This window comes from Petaurus breviceps, unplaced genomic scaffold (genome assembly GCF_028583685.1).
Source record: "Petaurus breviceps papuanus isolate PSGF00001 unplaced genomic scaffold, PetGlider_PUasm1.0 188, whole genome shotgun sequence".
NCBI classification, from domain to species: domain Eukaryota; kingdom Metazoa; phylum Chordata; class Mammalia; order Diprotodontia; family Petauridae; genus Petaurus; species Petaurus breviceps.
This window is the reverse complement of record NW_027185804.1, coordinates 11,573,532-11,589,679: the sequence shown is the minus strand read 5'-3', so window position 1 is coordinate 11,589,679 and position 16,148 is coordinate 11,573,532. Positions and strand designations below refer to the sequence as shown.

Genomic DNA, 16,148 nt, shown 5'->3' with positions numbered 1-16,148 from the left:
TAAGATATGCATTTCTAGACATGGTCAATACGAGGATTTATTGTGCTGGACTGTTTGTGTTTATTGTAGTTTGTTGCTATTGTTTAATGGAGAGGGTAATTGGGAGCAAGAGATAATAAATGTTTGTGGAAATAAATGTATGTTTTAAATGAGAAGAAATAAAAATCATGATGAGACGACTAAGACTTAAGAGACTGAACTTTTCAAAATTAAGCTGGGCTGGTCTTTAGACAACAGATGGCTTGCTGTCCAACCTGAAGCAAAGTCTTTCAAGAGACCAGAACTTCTGCTTCACTGGCATAATATTTGATAAGCCAGTGTTACTTCTATGCCTTGATGGTGTATCAGAAGATTTTAATGGAGGTTAAGGTTTGCATCCAGAGAGCAAAGTATCCCAAATCCAGAGAATACGAGTTTAAATTAGGAGAGATAGAACTTCCAGGAATACAGTGATGATGGCAATGCTATACCTGCCTTGTTCATATTCTGTCTGGAAGAGCTTGTATCTTTCCTAGAATAATAGAGCACACATATAGTTGAGAAATGGTGGAAGGGTATAAGGATGTTTATCACAGAGAAGAGAAGACTCAGGGAGAAAATAATGGATATGTTCAAATATTTTAAGGTTGGTCATGTGGAAGAGGCATTAGACTTGGCCCCTGAGGACAGAACCAGAGCAATGTGTTAAAGTCACAAAAAAAAAATCTTAAAAGCCAATTTAGGTTTGATATCAAGGAGAACTTCCTAATAATGAGAGGTATACTGAGTGCATGAATGGATGGATGGGTAGATGGATGAAAAACACATTTATTAAGTACTTACTATGTGTAAAGCAATGTGTTAAACGCTTGGAGGTACATAGAGTAAAGTAAGACATTTCCTGCTCACCAGCAGCTTACATTCTAATGTAAGAAATAACATATAGGGAAGGTTTTATTTGCATGTCAATTGGAAAAGGTCCCAGGGTCTTTGGATGCAGTGACTAAGCAGAAGGCAATATGTCTTTTTTACTTCCATTTCCATTGATAACATCCTATCATTTTCTAGTGTTCCATAAATAGAACTGGTATTAGTTTCCCTAGCTAGGTGTTTTCAAGCAGGAGACAGATGACCAATTGTGCTGGACATTTCATGCTGAGAGTTCCTTTCTAGTATTGATTGGACTAGAATCAGGGGTTTTTAATGTTTTTTGAGTCATGGTAATCTGGTATTTTTATATTTGGTAATCTGGTGACACTTATGGACTCCTCAGAATCAAGTTCTTAAAGGCATAAGATAAGATGTATAAGAAACCACTTTTATTGATATATAGTTATCAAAATATGATTTTTTAAGTTAATGGACCCCAGGTTAAGAGGCCCTATTGAATGGTTGCTAAGGACCCTCTAACTCTCCAATTCTATGATTTGGGAACAAAAAGTTTGTTTCACTAAAATCAAGTATCTTCCTTACCCAAGATAGTCTCAGAAATTATTAGTTCAGTCCCTCCTTGGAAGAGGGGGGAGTAGAAGGGTCAGGGTTGGTGAAAGGTATGAAGAATGTTAATTTAAAAAAAACAAAGCTCTAGCAGAAAAGATGAGACCCAGTCTATTGAAATAGGTCAGAGCAATGAAAATCCTCCTGCATCTCAGTGCCCCAATCAATGAATTCACTCTAATAAAACCATAAATTGGAGAAGGCTTACAAAAATTCAGCCCCACTTGGCACCTCAACAAAGTCAAGTGATGGATTTTGCATTAAATTATGAGTTCCACCTAACAACCCCATTGGTCATTAATAATGGACGACTCCTAACAAAATTCACTGGATCATTGGAAGTCTGAAGAATCTTTCTAGTAGATATGATTGCATTTTGAGGGGTGAATTCAAAAAAGACCCAGGCATTGTCTTTGATACTCTATTTATTTCGTCCCACAGGGCATAAAACAGTTATCAGGAGGCTACATTTCCCCCCAAAATTTTTACCAATCATTGTCCACTTATGCCAAGCTGAGAGAAAATATTCATTTTGATCTGAGGACAATATAAAGCAGAGGGAACCATGGGCATGGAGGACAGAGGGAAAGGGTTAAAAATATGATTCTTTATCCTCCCACCTCCATGTCCAAACTGAAAAGTAATATTACCAGGGTCTTTTAATTCTGGATATAAGGTGCAAAGGAAAACCAGACAGATCTGTTTCATGAAAACCAAATATTTCCCTTGCCTAAGAAATGGACATTTCAGTATTTTATTCCTTGCAGAAAGTAAAAGTTATTCAAAATTCTAACAGAATGGTAATTGCCAAAGTGAGGAGAGGTAATATGAACAGAAAGCTAGCCTCAGATTCAGGAAACTAAGTATACAATTAAGTACCTTACACTTACACCATCTCAGGTAACTGGAAAATTTCAAGTTGAAGAAGAGGAGTCAATTTGTTTTGGTGGAAGGAATATGCTCCCTGGGAATTCTCTATACTGATGAAATCACAGGTGTAGTCCAAAACGTAACAGTAATATTAATACACAGTATTGCACCAAGCTATTTATTTTCCAAAATGTCACCCTTTTGTTATTAATAAAGAAGAGGTGACATTTGGGAAAGAATGTCAGGCTCTAGGTCATAAGAAAGCCAGGTTCAAATTTCAACTCTGATATTTACTAGTTACATAATAGTGGGAAGTTACATAACCTCTCTGAATCTCAGTTTCCTCGTCAATAAAATGGCGGTGATGAAGAGATATAGCGATAGGAATGGGGATGGGGATGTGGCATGGGGATAAAGGGAATGGGATGGGGATGGGGATGGGGATGAGGATAGGGATAAGGACAAGTATGAAAATGGGATGAAGTGCAGATAGGGATAAGAATGGTGATAGCAAAAGGGATGAGGATGGAGGGAAAGATAGGAATGGGGATAAGGATAATGATGGGGATGGATATAAGGATATGGTATACAGTGGATAGAGGGCTAGGTCTGGAGCAATGAAGATTCATCTCCCTGAGCTCAAATATGGCCTCAGACACTTACTAGCTGTGTGACCCTGGGCAAGTCACTTAACCCTGTTTGCCTCAACTCTTCATCTGTAAAATGAACTGGAGAAGGAAATGGCAAACCACTCTGGTATCTTTGCCAAGAAAACCCCAAATGGGGTCAGGAAGAGTTGGACATTATTGAAACAACTAAACAACATCAGGACAGGGATGGGATGAGAATAGAGAGGGAGGTGGGGGTAGAAATTGACCTAGGCATAAGGACAGAGATGGGAATGGGGAAAGGGATGGGGATGAAGATGGGGACAGAGGGAATTGGATGGGGATGGGGATGGGAATTATAGTAGGGTATTTGCAATTGAGGAAACTCCCTCTACCAATGCAGATCAGTATCATCTCCATAACTTGCAGGCAAAGACAGTTGACTAGAGAGCCTTGATAGATTAAGAGACTTGCCTAGGGTCACACAGTCAGTATACAATCAGAGGTGGGATCTGAATCCAGTTCAGTCTATCATCCTAACCATTATAGTCTGCTGCCTCTCTTATGCAAGATAGATTGTATGTCATAGATGACTATGGTAATAAATATTTATACAGTGCTGAAAGGACCGCAATAACTATAAAATAATAGCTAGCATTTATATAGTGCTTACTATGTTCCAGGCACTATGCTAAGCACTTTACAATTATCATCTTTTGATCTTCACAAGAACCCTGTGAGGTAGATGTTCTTATAATCCACCTTTTACAACTGAGGTAACTAAAGCAAACAGGGTTAAGTGACTGGCCCAAGGTAACACAGATAGTAACTGTCTGAGCCTGGATTTGAACTCAGTTCTTCCTAACTCTAGACCTGGCAATCTATCCACTGCACTACCTAGCTGCCTTACAAAGCCCTATACATTCTTTATCTCATTCAATCCTCATAATAACTAATACCAATCCAATTTACAGACGATGAAAATGAGGTTCAGAGAGGTTGACTTGGGAGTGGACAAGCTTGAATAGACAACACAGCACAACTGGGGTCAACTTGTGGGATGGCATAGGCGAGGACCCTTCCTTTATTAGACATCTGGAGTGGAAGCAGTTAAGGGCCAGGGCTGTCTGATGTTGGGAGCTTTCCATGACAGAATGACAAAGCAGAAAGCCTCTGTCTCAGATCATTGAGAATGTCCTTATATGTCTTCCTAGCTCCTTGTGTATTGTCCTAATCCATGCTCTAAGGAAAGAAGTGAATATAGGAAATTCTGTGATGCTGTGTGTTCTATTGGAAGCCAATTAAAAAACACTAGAGGAAAAAAGGAAGCAAGTGCCTGACCCCGTATTCAGACCTATATCTTCTTGACTCCAAGTCAAGTATTTTATTCATTAGGTTATTCTCTAATAATACCTGATTCCCTGTAACAATAAGGGAATTTGAAGATCTTCCCTGCCCCTTAATGGGCCTCAAGTGGAACCCAACAGGAGGGGCTGATTGGGAGGAGACTTGTTTTTGCAGGAAGGCCCACACCTTTTGTTACTTTGTAATTGGGCAATGGGTCATCAAGGTTGTGATGTCCAATAACCCTGAAGAAGGGTATATATACTCTGAGGTGAAGTTTTGCTTTGGGGGTCACTTATGGGAAGTATTGTGTTATTTGGTCAGATGAGACTCTAGGTAGCTATTGAACCCCCTCCCCAAGCATTGAAAACCCAGATGTTAATGCTTCTCTCACCGGTAACTAACTATGTATGTATGTAATGGTCAGACAGCTAGAAGCCCTGTCTGTTGATCTATTGAATTGTGTTACTTTCTCTGTATTTTTGTCTGCCTGTAATTTCTGGTTCTATTTTCTGAAGTCCAGGGTACTGACTTTTTCCCTGAACTAAGTGAATTACATATGTATATATAAATATATATATATATATATATATATATATATATATATATGTGTGTGTGTGTGTGTGTGTTTTATTAAAGATTGCTGACCCCTTGAAAGTTGCTTTCCTTTAATAAAGCAGATCAAAGAACCTGTGCTAGCAGCCATCCTGGGTACGCTAGGGAGTTTGCTGTTGCACTCACCGAGATGTTGTGAAGAAAAGGTTTTTTGCATACCTGAAACTTGAAATGAGTTCATTCATTTTTAAATTCAAACAATTTTTAAGCATCTACTATATGTAAGGTACATGGGTTCTAGTTAGTAGAATGAACTGTATGGTCAACAGAAATTATCATCCCCAAGTATACCTAGGGAAACTGAAGCAAAGGCATGTGAAGTACCTTGTCCATGGCTGTAATAGCTGACTCATGGCAATAATACATTTAAAGTCTTGGTCTCTTGACTCTCAGCATAGCAATCATTCCATCCACCTATCAGAAGAAACTGTATCTCCTCCACCCAACTCATTCTAGAAAACCATTAAACCGTCATCCTCCCCAACCATCAACCCTCCTTTGCCAATGCCCTCTAAATCTTGGCTCACCTCTGCAGACACTACAGCATTGGTTCTCTGGAAGAATGTGATCTTCTGCTGAGCAGTTCAAAGGAGGACACACTTCTGTCACTTTCACTAAAACTCCACCCTGGAAGCCAGACAGAATGAGGAGACAAAAGAATTTTGATATGATGAATCATTGGCAAAAGCATCCAACTAATATTCATTATTAACAATGACGGATGATAAGGACCCGTGACAATTCTCCTCTGGCCTCACCCTATCCCATTCTTCCAACCCAGCATCAATTTTACTTCTAAATGAGTATATATCACACACCAGCTTTTTCTTGAGAGTCTGAGTACCTCCTGGCTCTGCATAGGGTACTCAGTGATATTTAGTCAGCCAATAACACTATTCCATTCCACATTCCACTTAACAAACATTTATTAAACTCCTACTATGTACAAGGCAATTTGATGCTGTGGATAGAGAACTAGCCATGAAGTTAGAAAGTTTTAGGTTCAGAAATTATATCTATCACATACTGGCTACATGAAATAGGGCTCATCATTTGTCAGCTTCAGTTTCCTCATCTATAGAACAGGGATTAAAAATAGCACCCATCTCATAGTGTTGTTATAAGGATCAAATGAAATAGTATATGGAAAGTGCTTCACCAATCTTAAAACTCCATAAGTCAAATTATCATTAGTAAGTACTCAATAAATGCTAATGGCTATTGTTATTATTATTAGCAGTAGTAGTAATTCTCTTGATGTTACATGATAGCAATAGAGCATGCAGGCTGTCTATCAATCAGTTGTTCCAGTGACCAACCTATACTTTTTATCAGGTATACATCTCTCTAATAGTGTTCCTGCCCAATTCCTAATTTATAATGGGCTACAGCTGCTCATGCAGCAAGCCTGTCCAAGCACATGAGACAAATGTAAATGCAAAACCATGTTTCAAAGTCAAATATGATTTACTCTCAGGCTAGGCATCCTTTTGGATAATCTATGCTACTATTCCCTCTCTGTCATCTATAATTCATAGAAGCTGTATATAACCTTATCCATGAGGGAGAGGGGGTAGACTTGTGATTTCATTAATGGAAGGACCTCTCAGGTGAGGAAACTCCCTCTACCAATACAGGTCAGCACATTCTCTGAAATTAGCAAACTGCTTGAGACAATGAGAAATTAAGTGACTTGCCCAGGGTCACACAGTCAGTATTGAGTCAGAGTCAGCACTTAAACCCAGGTCTTGCTAACTTTGAGGGCACATTCACTATACCATAGCTGCCTCTAAGCCAGAAGAAAATGTAATAATTCTGGATTGCTAAAATACCAGTCCCTCCACCCCCCGCCAAAAAACCCCCAATATATTTAGTTAGACTCTTGCAAGAAAAGGAAATAGAAGGCATAGAATTAAATGGAACAGGCATTACTTTCAGAATAAGGAGACCTAGGCTAGAATCTCAGTTCTGATATTTATTAAAGATGAATGTGATAGTAGGTGAGCCACTTAGCCTTTCCGGGTCTCAGTTTCCTGATCTGTAAAATTAATTTGAACAAAGTGATTGCTAAGATTTCTTCTAATTCTGAAATCTATGATGCCCTAAGCAATTTGAAATAAATTACCTCGAGTCAAGAAAGACAAGAAAAAATAGTTTTTTAGGACTCAAGATGGTTAACTATATAATAGTGAGTGAGAAATAAAACTCAATGATAATTGCAAGCAAGCAACCAATTATGCCATCGTCCATTTCAGTCTGACCACCTATTTGCATCTGCTCAGAACAATAGCAGCAACCAAAAAACAGAGGGGGCTGGATCCTGTGGGGCAGGCAAGGGTGAGAGATAGAAATTTCACAGTAAGGTCAAGGAAAGGCGAATGCCTGTTTGAACTGGTTGAGACATGTGTTTCTCTTTGCTTCTTGCTTAGTATTGACCTCGAGGTCAAAACACACAATTCACCAGTAGATGTGAGACTTTTTACAAGTTTGCTGGGACACAGCAGTTGTACAGCCAGTGATACAGAAAATAGTGCTAGACATGACAGCTGTGCCTTGACCATTCATTCTTACTTCAATCTCTTCATGCCCTAAAGTCTGCTGTAGCCAACATTATCTGCTCTATTCTTGCTGTCAAGGTCTAAACATTGTATTACATCATTCTACCACAAAATACAGATTCTCTCTTTCTTTTAATTTGTCCTTTGTGATCTCGGTTTAATAATAACTGATATATATGTTTGCATGGGCGTGTGTGGGTGTGTGTACATGCAAGTACATATAGATATATATGTCTGTGTGTATACATATATACATGTATATATCCATACTTATAGATGGTACTATAAATCTTGCAAAATGCTTTACATATATTATCTCTATGTGTGCTTCACAGACATAGAAGACACACAATGACACAGTGGAGAAAGGATAAGGCTTGGATGCAGGAAGACCCAGCTAGATTAGAGCCTTACTACTTTTGCATACTAGCTGTGGGATCATGGGAAATTCTCTCTTAAGTGCTCAATGTCCTGAGCAATTCTCTAAAATAATGTAGATAAGGTGAAGACCTGTATTAGCAGAGAGAATTTACATAATAGGAATTCCCATCCTCAATGAAATAACAGATCTTCCCTCTGACAAAAAGTTATCATCATCATCACCATGCTCATTTTGCAGATTGGGAAACTGAAATTAAAAGGGATTGACTTTTATTCATAGTTACAGAGGTAGTTAGCTCATAGATGAGCTCAAGTCTTGTGTTGCTCTCTCTCCCTGGACCTAACATTTCCATCCTTAGTAAGGCTGTTTACCCAAGTTTGTAGAAATGGTCCAACAAGATTATTCTCAAGTATTAGTCACCCAAGTGTTCTTGTTGTTATTGTTTCTAAATCATCCCAGGATCACCTCAATGATACACCATGACACAATGAGTAAATATAATCAAATGGTTATTGAAAAAGCTAAATCAGTGACCCCTTTAGAGCAGGTGTTCTTAACCATTTTAGTGCATCATAGACACCTTTATTAGTTTGGTAAAGGCTATGGATCCATTCCTAGAATTATGCTTTTAAATGCATAAAACAAAGCAAAAAAATTACAAAGTAAACCAATTATATTCCAATACAGTTATCTATGTCTATCTCTAGAAATAAGTATCTCAATCAACAAAGGGAAAGAGAAGTACATAAAGACTGAGAGGGTAGAGACAGATAATTAGAAACAGGGAAAAAGAGAAAGAAAGAAAGAAAGAAAGAAAGAAAGAAAGAAAGAAAGAAAGAAAGAAAGAGAAAGGAAGGAAGGAAGGAAGGAAGGAAGGAAGGAAGGAAGGAAGGAAGGAAGGAAGGAAGGAAGGAAGGAAGGAAGGAAGGAAGAAGGAAAGAAAAGAAGAGAAAAAAGAAAAGAAAAGAAAATCATTTTAAGGACCCCAGATTAAGAACCCATACTTTAACATCTCATGAAAGAAAAGGCAATGATATTACAAAACAAACTAAGCTAAGTGTCCAAGCAGTGATATATTTCATGGTTTACCCTGCTTTGGTGACTCACAGTTTGGACTCCATCTCTTGCCTTTCCCACCCCTATGACCACTTCCCTGGAATGTGAATCTCTGGCTTTCCTTCCTGGACACACTCCTCTGATCTTCCTGGCATGCTGCCCCTTCTGTACTGCAGGTTTCCTGCCAAAGCATTCATTCTCCTTTTCCCCTTCCTTTACCTTCAAGGGCTTTGAGATCATGCCACATGATGATCCATTGGAAAAAAACCAGAGATGTTTAGCTTGGAGGAGATTTAAGGGTAATACAAAAGCTGTGTTAAAATGTACGAAAGGTTATTGGGTGAAAGAGGAAAGAGATTTGTTCTGTTTCACCCCAAGTAGTTTCATTTATGCCTCAGATCAATAGGTATAAGTTGTAAAGAGGAAAACTTAGTCTTTATATAAGTGAAACTAAGATTAACAGGTCAAGCCATCCGAAAGTGGAATGGGCTGCCTGGGGAGATAATATGTTCCCCTTCATCAAAGGTTTTCAAGGGAAGATTGGATAACAACTGATAGACAGTGTCTATCAACCAGTAATAGACGGCTATCAGTTGAATAGGTTGTGTAAAGAATACTTGTTAAGGGACAGATATGATTAGATAAGGCATTCCTAACCTGAGGTCCATGAACTTTTAAAAATATTCTAATAACTGTATTTCAACATAATTGGTTTTCTTTAAAAATTCTATGCATTTTGTTTTATGCATTTTAAAACATCATTCTGAGAAATGTTCCATAGGTTTCATCAGATTGCCAAAGGGTCCATGGTACAAAAGAGGTTAAAGATGGTCTTTAGATTGGATGGTCTTTCTGGTCTCTTTCAAATGAGATTCTGTGATTTGGTGCCCTTAGGAACATCCTGATAATCAGGATTTGGTCACTCCAGTCTCTCAGGTCAGCTCTGAACTAGACCTTCAACCTGTTTGAAGCAGTTTTGAATGAACACACAATGATGTAAAGTTTCAAAGCATTTCTTTATCCTATCCCATTTGATCATCATAATATCTTTATGAGACAGGTGCTAATATTTTCAGCTACTTTTTATAGATGAGGAAAATTAGGTTAATTGACTTACTCAGGGCCATCCAACTAATGAGTATCTGAGACAGAATAACAACAACTATAAGAATGACACCCAAAATTTATATATTATTATTATTAATTAAACATTTTTATTTTTAAATATTATTTATAAGTTTTTATAAATATTATTTATTAAATATTTATATATTATTTATATATGCTTTAAAGTTTACAAAGTGCTATACAAATATCAATATAGATATATAAAATCTCTATTTCAAAACTCTGTGAGGTACATGTTATTACTGTCATCATTTTACAAATGAGGAAAATAAGGCAAAGAGAAATCAAATAACTTGCCTAGGGTCACAGTTAGTAAGTTCTTAAGGCAGGATTTTAACCCACGTTTCCCTCACACCAAGTCTAGTTCTCTAGCCACTGTAGAACACTGCCCATCTCTGACTTGTTTTCCCTCCCCCAAGTAGCCCCTTTAGTGCTTAGGAATCTAAGAAAGGAGAAGATGGTCTCCTGAGGTACATGACAAGTGTATTTCTAAAAGGAATGAGTTATATAGGTTATTTGCTTAGCAAAGATGTATGGTGCTACTCTATGGTCCAAGATCAGAAACACCATCCTTATTCAACCTGAATCATGCCAGTTGAGTCAAGGAGCCAAGAATTCAGATACACTAAATGATATTATAACCATGAACTATTTTAATATGACTATGTGTCCTACAGGTTTCTATATATATATATATATATATATATATATATATATATATATATATCTGTCTATCAGCGAGTTAAAAAAATGGACTCAAGAATTACTTTCTTCTAAGCCCCAGAGATTTCCATCCCAAGTTCTGCTAAGGGAATCTTTTGCAAAACAACATGAAAAATCTAGAAAGGTTTAGGTTTTATTGCTGTGGTGTTGTTTCACAAAAGAAGCTTGATTTGACTGTCTGCTGATCCAATGAGCCTGGGAGCTCTAATTGACCTTTAACACATTTAATGAATGAAATCATAATTAACAAATAATGTTTGAAATAATGAAAATTGCATTTGTGGGAATGTGCAAAGCCTGTGACAGGATTTAAATCAGTGCCACCCCACAAAGGGGGTCCACATAAATTATAAACTTCATCACCTCACTTGTTTTTCAGAAACATTTCAAGCACAAAAGAAGGTTATGATTCACATATTTTAAAGTTCTTGATTGTGATTTGTTTCCCCATGGCCTTCAAGTCTCTATGTTAGTGGAGAAATGAAACTCTTCCATTATCTCCTGCTTAGAGAGAAGACCTATATGAAATTGTTAAATACAAACACTTTTAATTACCATATTTCAACCTCAATTTCTAACAACTCAGGCAACTCAGATTTTCCATTCTCAAATTGCTTTACTTACAGAAATGTCAAAGGAGACCAATAATTGTTTAAAATTGAGTATGACTATCAATGAGGAATGATTTGTTTTGCTTTTTCAAACTGCCTCAGACATCCTCCATGGGATTTTTTAACACAGATTTGCTTCTCTCTTAATTGGTGTTATTATTCCTCTAAAACTTTCCTGGGACCATGAAAATAGAACTCACATCTTTATTTAATAGATTTGAGGATCTTTGACTCCATCTACATTGAACTACCTCTCTCCCATCTGGTAATATCCATTAAACTTTTATCCCATGGCTCCATTATAACCTTCTACCAAATCTAGCCTATATAATGAGACTGAATAGGCCACAGGATAGTTGATGAGGTATTCTGAAATGACATCATTCAATGATCAATCAACCCCACAATAACAAGGTACAGTTTCTTTGCCATTGACACATAATCCCCAAAGAAATGGGGATCATGTCAATAAGAGTATAAGTTTACTTCCATACACAGAGAAGAAATTCTGTAAAAATTTGCTTAATCATTCCCTCAATTTCAGGTTTACCTATGGGTTCTACTCAAAATGCTAAGGCAGGTTGCCAGACCCAAACTATTGTCATAATTACTCATTACAGGGCTAGCCAACCTTCTGAAAAATTGTAAAGTTAGCCTAGATGGAGTCAGGAACGCACTTCCTAGACAGTTTTCTGCCATGATGTCTCAACAGGCCATTGTCTCCTCCCTCCAACCTTACAAAAGAAGATACTAAGATGTAGAAAGGTTAAGACACTTGCTCTGACCCTTTCCCTTTCACTGAAATCTAGATTCTACTCTCATCTTCTCCTAGAGGTAAGTTTTTTTAATTATCTACTTGGGAACCAGAACAACCATCATTACGTTATTCTTCTTATCCTCCTAAATCCTTCTCTCTGACCATTATCTAGCAGCAACTTCATGATGTTTCAAAACTAAGAACGCAATATGTTCCTCCCATAGTTGGGATTCCATCCTACTGCAACTAATCCTTCCCAAGTTTCTCAGGCTCAGTCCTGTTCTATCCTTAGACATAGAACCTTAAAGGTAATTGAATGCAACTCTCTCATTTTACAGAGGGGAAACCTGAGGCCCAGAGAGGTATCATGACTTCCCTGAGGATACAAAGGTACTGTTAAAGGAAGGACCGGAAACTATATTCTCTAAATCCAGAACCAGTATTATTTCCACTGTACTGTCTTCCAACATGGGTTTACATTCTATTTGTTTCTAGTTATTTCACAGTCATATGTCACTCCTGGGCATATAAGAATGTATCATTTTCCTCTATTATAAGTACCATGATGGCAGGTATCAAGTCATATTGGCTGCTGTATCTGCCCAAATGATCCCTGAGATCCCAGCCATACCTAATCTTTACTCCTATAAATAGCCCTCTCTATACTTACCTGCTATACTGAGGTATTATATATATATATATATATATACATACACACATACATACAGATATTGTACATATACCACATGCATACACATGTACATATATACATGAGTGCATATATGTATACATACACAGATATACACACATTGCTGATACATAATTGGTGTATATCCATTTAAGAAACTGATCATGCCAACATAGAAAAGCTAAGATTCCAACTTACTCGACATTCTCGACAGCTCTTGGTTAAAATCCGATGACCCTCTGCAAGAACTTTTCCACCATAGATACACTTTGCTGTAACAAGATGGACAAATTAGTCAAAATGCCAAGGTCTTAATAAAGAAAGATAGATTCTTTCCCTCATTATTAATAGAAAGAGAATGTCAGTTTGGGAAAGTAGCTCGTTATGAATGCTGTCATTATGAATGCTTTAATTTTGGTTGTGCTTTCTGTGAATCTCACACACACACACACACACATACATACATGTTTAAATTTAGAATTCACAAATAAAACTAGAGAATGAACCAAGATGATTTGAAACATGAAGCCCAATCTATTACCAAAATATAGAAATCATCTACTTTGGTACGCAGGTTGTGTGTCCTCCATGAACTCATTAACTCTGCATCTTGAAATCCTTGGCTTCCTCCATGGCTTGGCTCATGTGCCACCACCTATGGGAGGCCTTAGCTGCTCCTCTTGTGATCACTCCCTCCACCCCAAATTATCATGTCCATATTTATAGACTGAGATGTTTTATTCACCCAGTAGGCTATGAGTTCCTTGAAATAATTTTTGTTTTGGAGTCCCAGTGCCTAACACAGTGCATTATGCATGGCAGATGCTTAAAAATGCCAATTGGATTGAAGTGAATTAGATTAGGCTAGAAAGGCACCTAAATCAAAGGATTTTTTTTGAGGCATCTGGTGGTGCCCTGGACCTGGAGTCAGGAAACCGCGAGTTCAAATTTCATCTCAGACACCTACTAGCTGTGTAACCCTGGGGAAGAGTCTTGCCTCAGTTTCCTCATCTGTAAAATGGGAATAATAACAGCACTTATTTTGCTGAGAGATTTTGAGGACCAAATATGACAATATGTTAAAGGGATGAGCACATGCCTGGTTCATGGTAGTCACTATATAAATGTTTATTCCCTTCCTTTCTTTCTCCAGTCCTCATGGTGTACTTTAAAACAATGTAGGAGAGTGGAATAAGTGATGCATTTGAAGCCAGAAGATAAAGGCTGATTCTCAGCTTGGCTATTCACAACCTGTGTGACCTGGGACCTAGGTGGCATAGCAGATAGAATGCTGGGCTCCAAGTAAAGAAGACATGTTCAAAATCTTCTTCAGACCCTTTAGCCACTCAGCCTCCATTTCCTTGTCTATAAAATAGAGATAATTTATACCATCACCCTCACAGGGTTATTGTGAAAATCAAATGAGACATGATACGTTAAATGCTTTGCAAAATTTAAAAGCATTATTTGAATGTTAGCTACTGTTATTTTTTTAATTTTTATTTATTTTAATCATTTTTTTGAAATTTGTAGTTCCAAATTCTCTTTCTCCCTCTCACCTCTACTTACTCATTGAGAGGCAAGCAATATGATACCAATTATACATGTGAAGTCATGTGAGACATATTTCCATATTATCCATGTTGCAAAACAAAAACAAGAAAAATGGGGGCAGCTAGGTGGTGCAGTGAGTAGAGCACCAGCCCTAGAGTCAGGAGGACCTGGGTTCAGATCCGGCCTCAGACACTTCACACACACACACACACACACACACACACACACACACACACACACAAAACTAGCCATGTGACCTTGGGCAAGCCACTTAACCCCAATTGCCCTACGCTCCCCCTACAAAAAAAAAGCAAAACAAAAACAAGAAAAATAAAGAAAGGAAAAAACAATCTGCTTCACTCTAAGCACAGAGCCTAAAAGTTCTCCAAAGCATTTTTCATCTTGAGTCCTTTGGAATTTTCATAGACAACTGTATTCATCAGAGTAGCTAAGTCTTTCACTGTTCATCATTACAATATTGTTATTACTGTATATACTATGTTCTGATTCTGCTCACCTCACTTTATATCAGTTTGTATGTCTTTTATGATTTTTCTCAAACCATCCCCTTTATCATTTCTTATAACAGAATAGTATTCCATCACCATCATATACCACGACTTGTTCAGTCATTTTCAAATTCATGTGCACTGTCTTAATTTCCCATTCTTTACCACAACTAAAACAGCTGCTGTAAAAATTTGTATATATATATGTATATAGGACCTTTTTCTTTGAACTCTTTGGGATACAAATCTAGTAGTGGCATTGACTAGTCATTAATAATAATAATACTCCATAAATTGAGGAGGTTGCATTAGATTACTTCAAAGTCACTTCCAATTCTAAATCTATTAGCCTACTCACCAACAGATGTGTTTTGGGAAATGTGACACTGTCCATACTTTATTTTTTTTGCTTTTCTTTTTTGGAGGGGGAAAGGTAGGGCAATTGGGGTTATGTGACTTGCCCAAGGTCACATGGCTAGTGTTTTTGTGCTAAGTGTCTGAGGCCAGATTTGAACTTAGGTCCTCCTGACTCCAGGGCTGGTGCTCTAGCACTGTGCCACCTAGCCACCCCCTACACTGTCCATACTTTAAAATAAAAACAGATGATCATCTAAGAATAACTTTGACCATCAAGTTCAGAAAAGTCAACCAATGCAGAACAATGAACTAGAAGACTCACCTTGGGAAAATAGGCTTTAAAAGGCAAAGAAATTGGGGAACATTTGGGAGCTTGAATATAGGTTCAATGAAAAAACTGAGTAGAGCTCCTATTACTATATTCAAATATCCCTGAAGCATAAGCCTTGATTCACGTGACTGACCCGATTTAAACAGGTATCAAAAATACCCAAGAGGTGTGACACTTCCCCCTCTCAAAAAAATGACCTCACCAAATTTTCCCTCTGTATCAACAGTAGAAAAGCACTCTATGGATTTGGCTGTGTCTTCTGACCAGAAAGGATGCTTGCAGTTCCACTACTGTCCTCTAAGGAACAAATATAAAGCACAGAAAGCAAGAAAGGGACAGTGTCTTCTTATGGTAAATGCTGAAAGCCTTCAGACTGTATCTACACACAATGTGAAATAGGAAATGGATGCCATCACTCAGAGGCTGGACCACACACTCACTCATTCACATTCGCATTCGCATTCACATTCTCTCTCTCTCTCTCTCTCTCTCTCTCTCTCTCTCTCTCTCTCTCTCTCTCTCTCTCTCTCTCTCTCTCTCTCTCTCTCTCTCTCTCTCTCTCTCTCTGTCTCTCTCTCTCT

General features: G+C 37.7%; 1 protein-coding gene across 2 annotated transcripts in view; it reads right to left on the bottom strand.

Annotated features, from left to right (window-relative positions):
- The window catches only part of NELL1 (neural EGFL like 1), a 922,880-nt gene that overhangs the window by 706,266 nt on the left and 200,466 nt on the right, over positions 1–16,148 (bottom strand). For both annotated transcript variants that reach the window (XM_069091288.1, XM_069091290.1), the window contains exons 10-11: positions 13,015–13,088; positions 5,441–5,540 (exon numbers count right to left, since the gene is read on the bottom strand). In XM_069091288.1, coding sequence (XP_068947389.1) covers positions 5,441–5,540; positions 13,015–13,088 — 174 coding nt within the window. The remainder of the gene's footprint in view (positions 1–5,440; positions 5,541–13,014; positions 13,089–16,148) is intronic.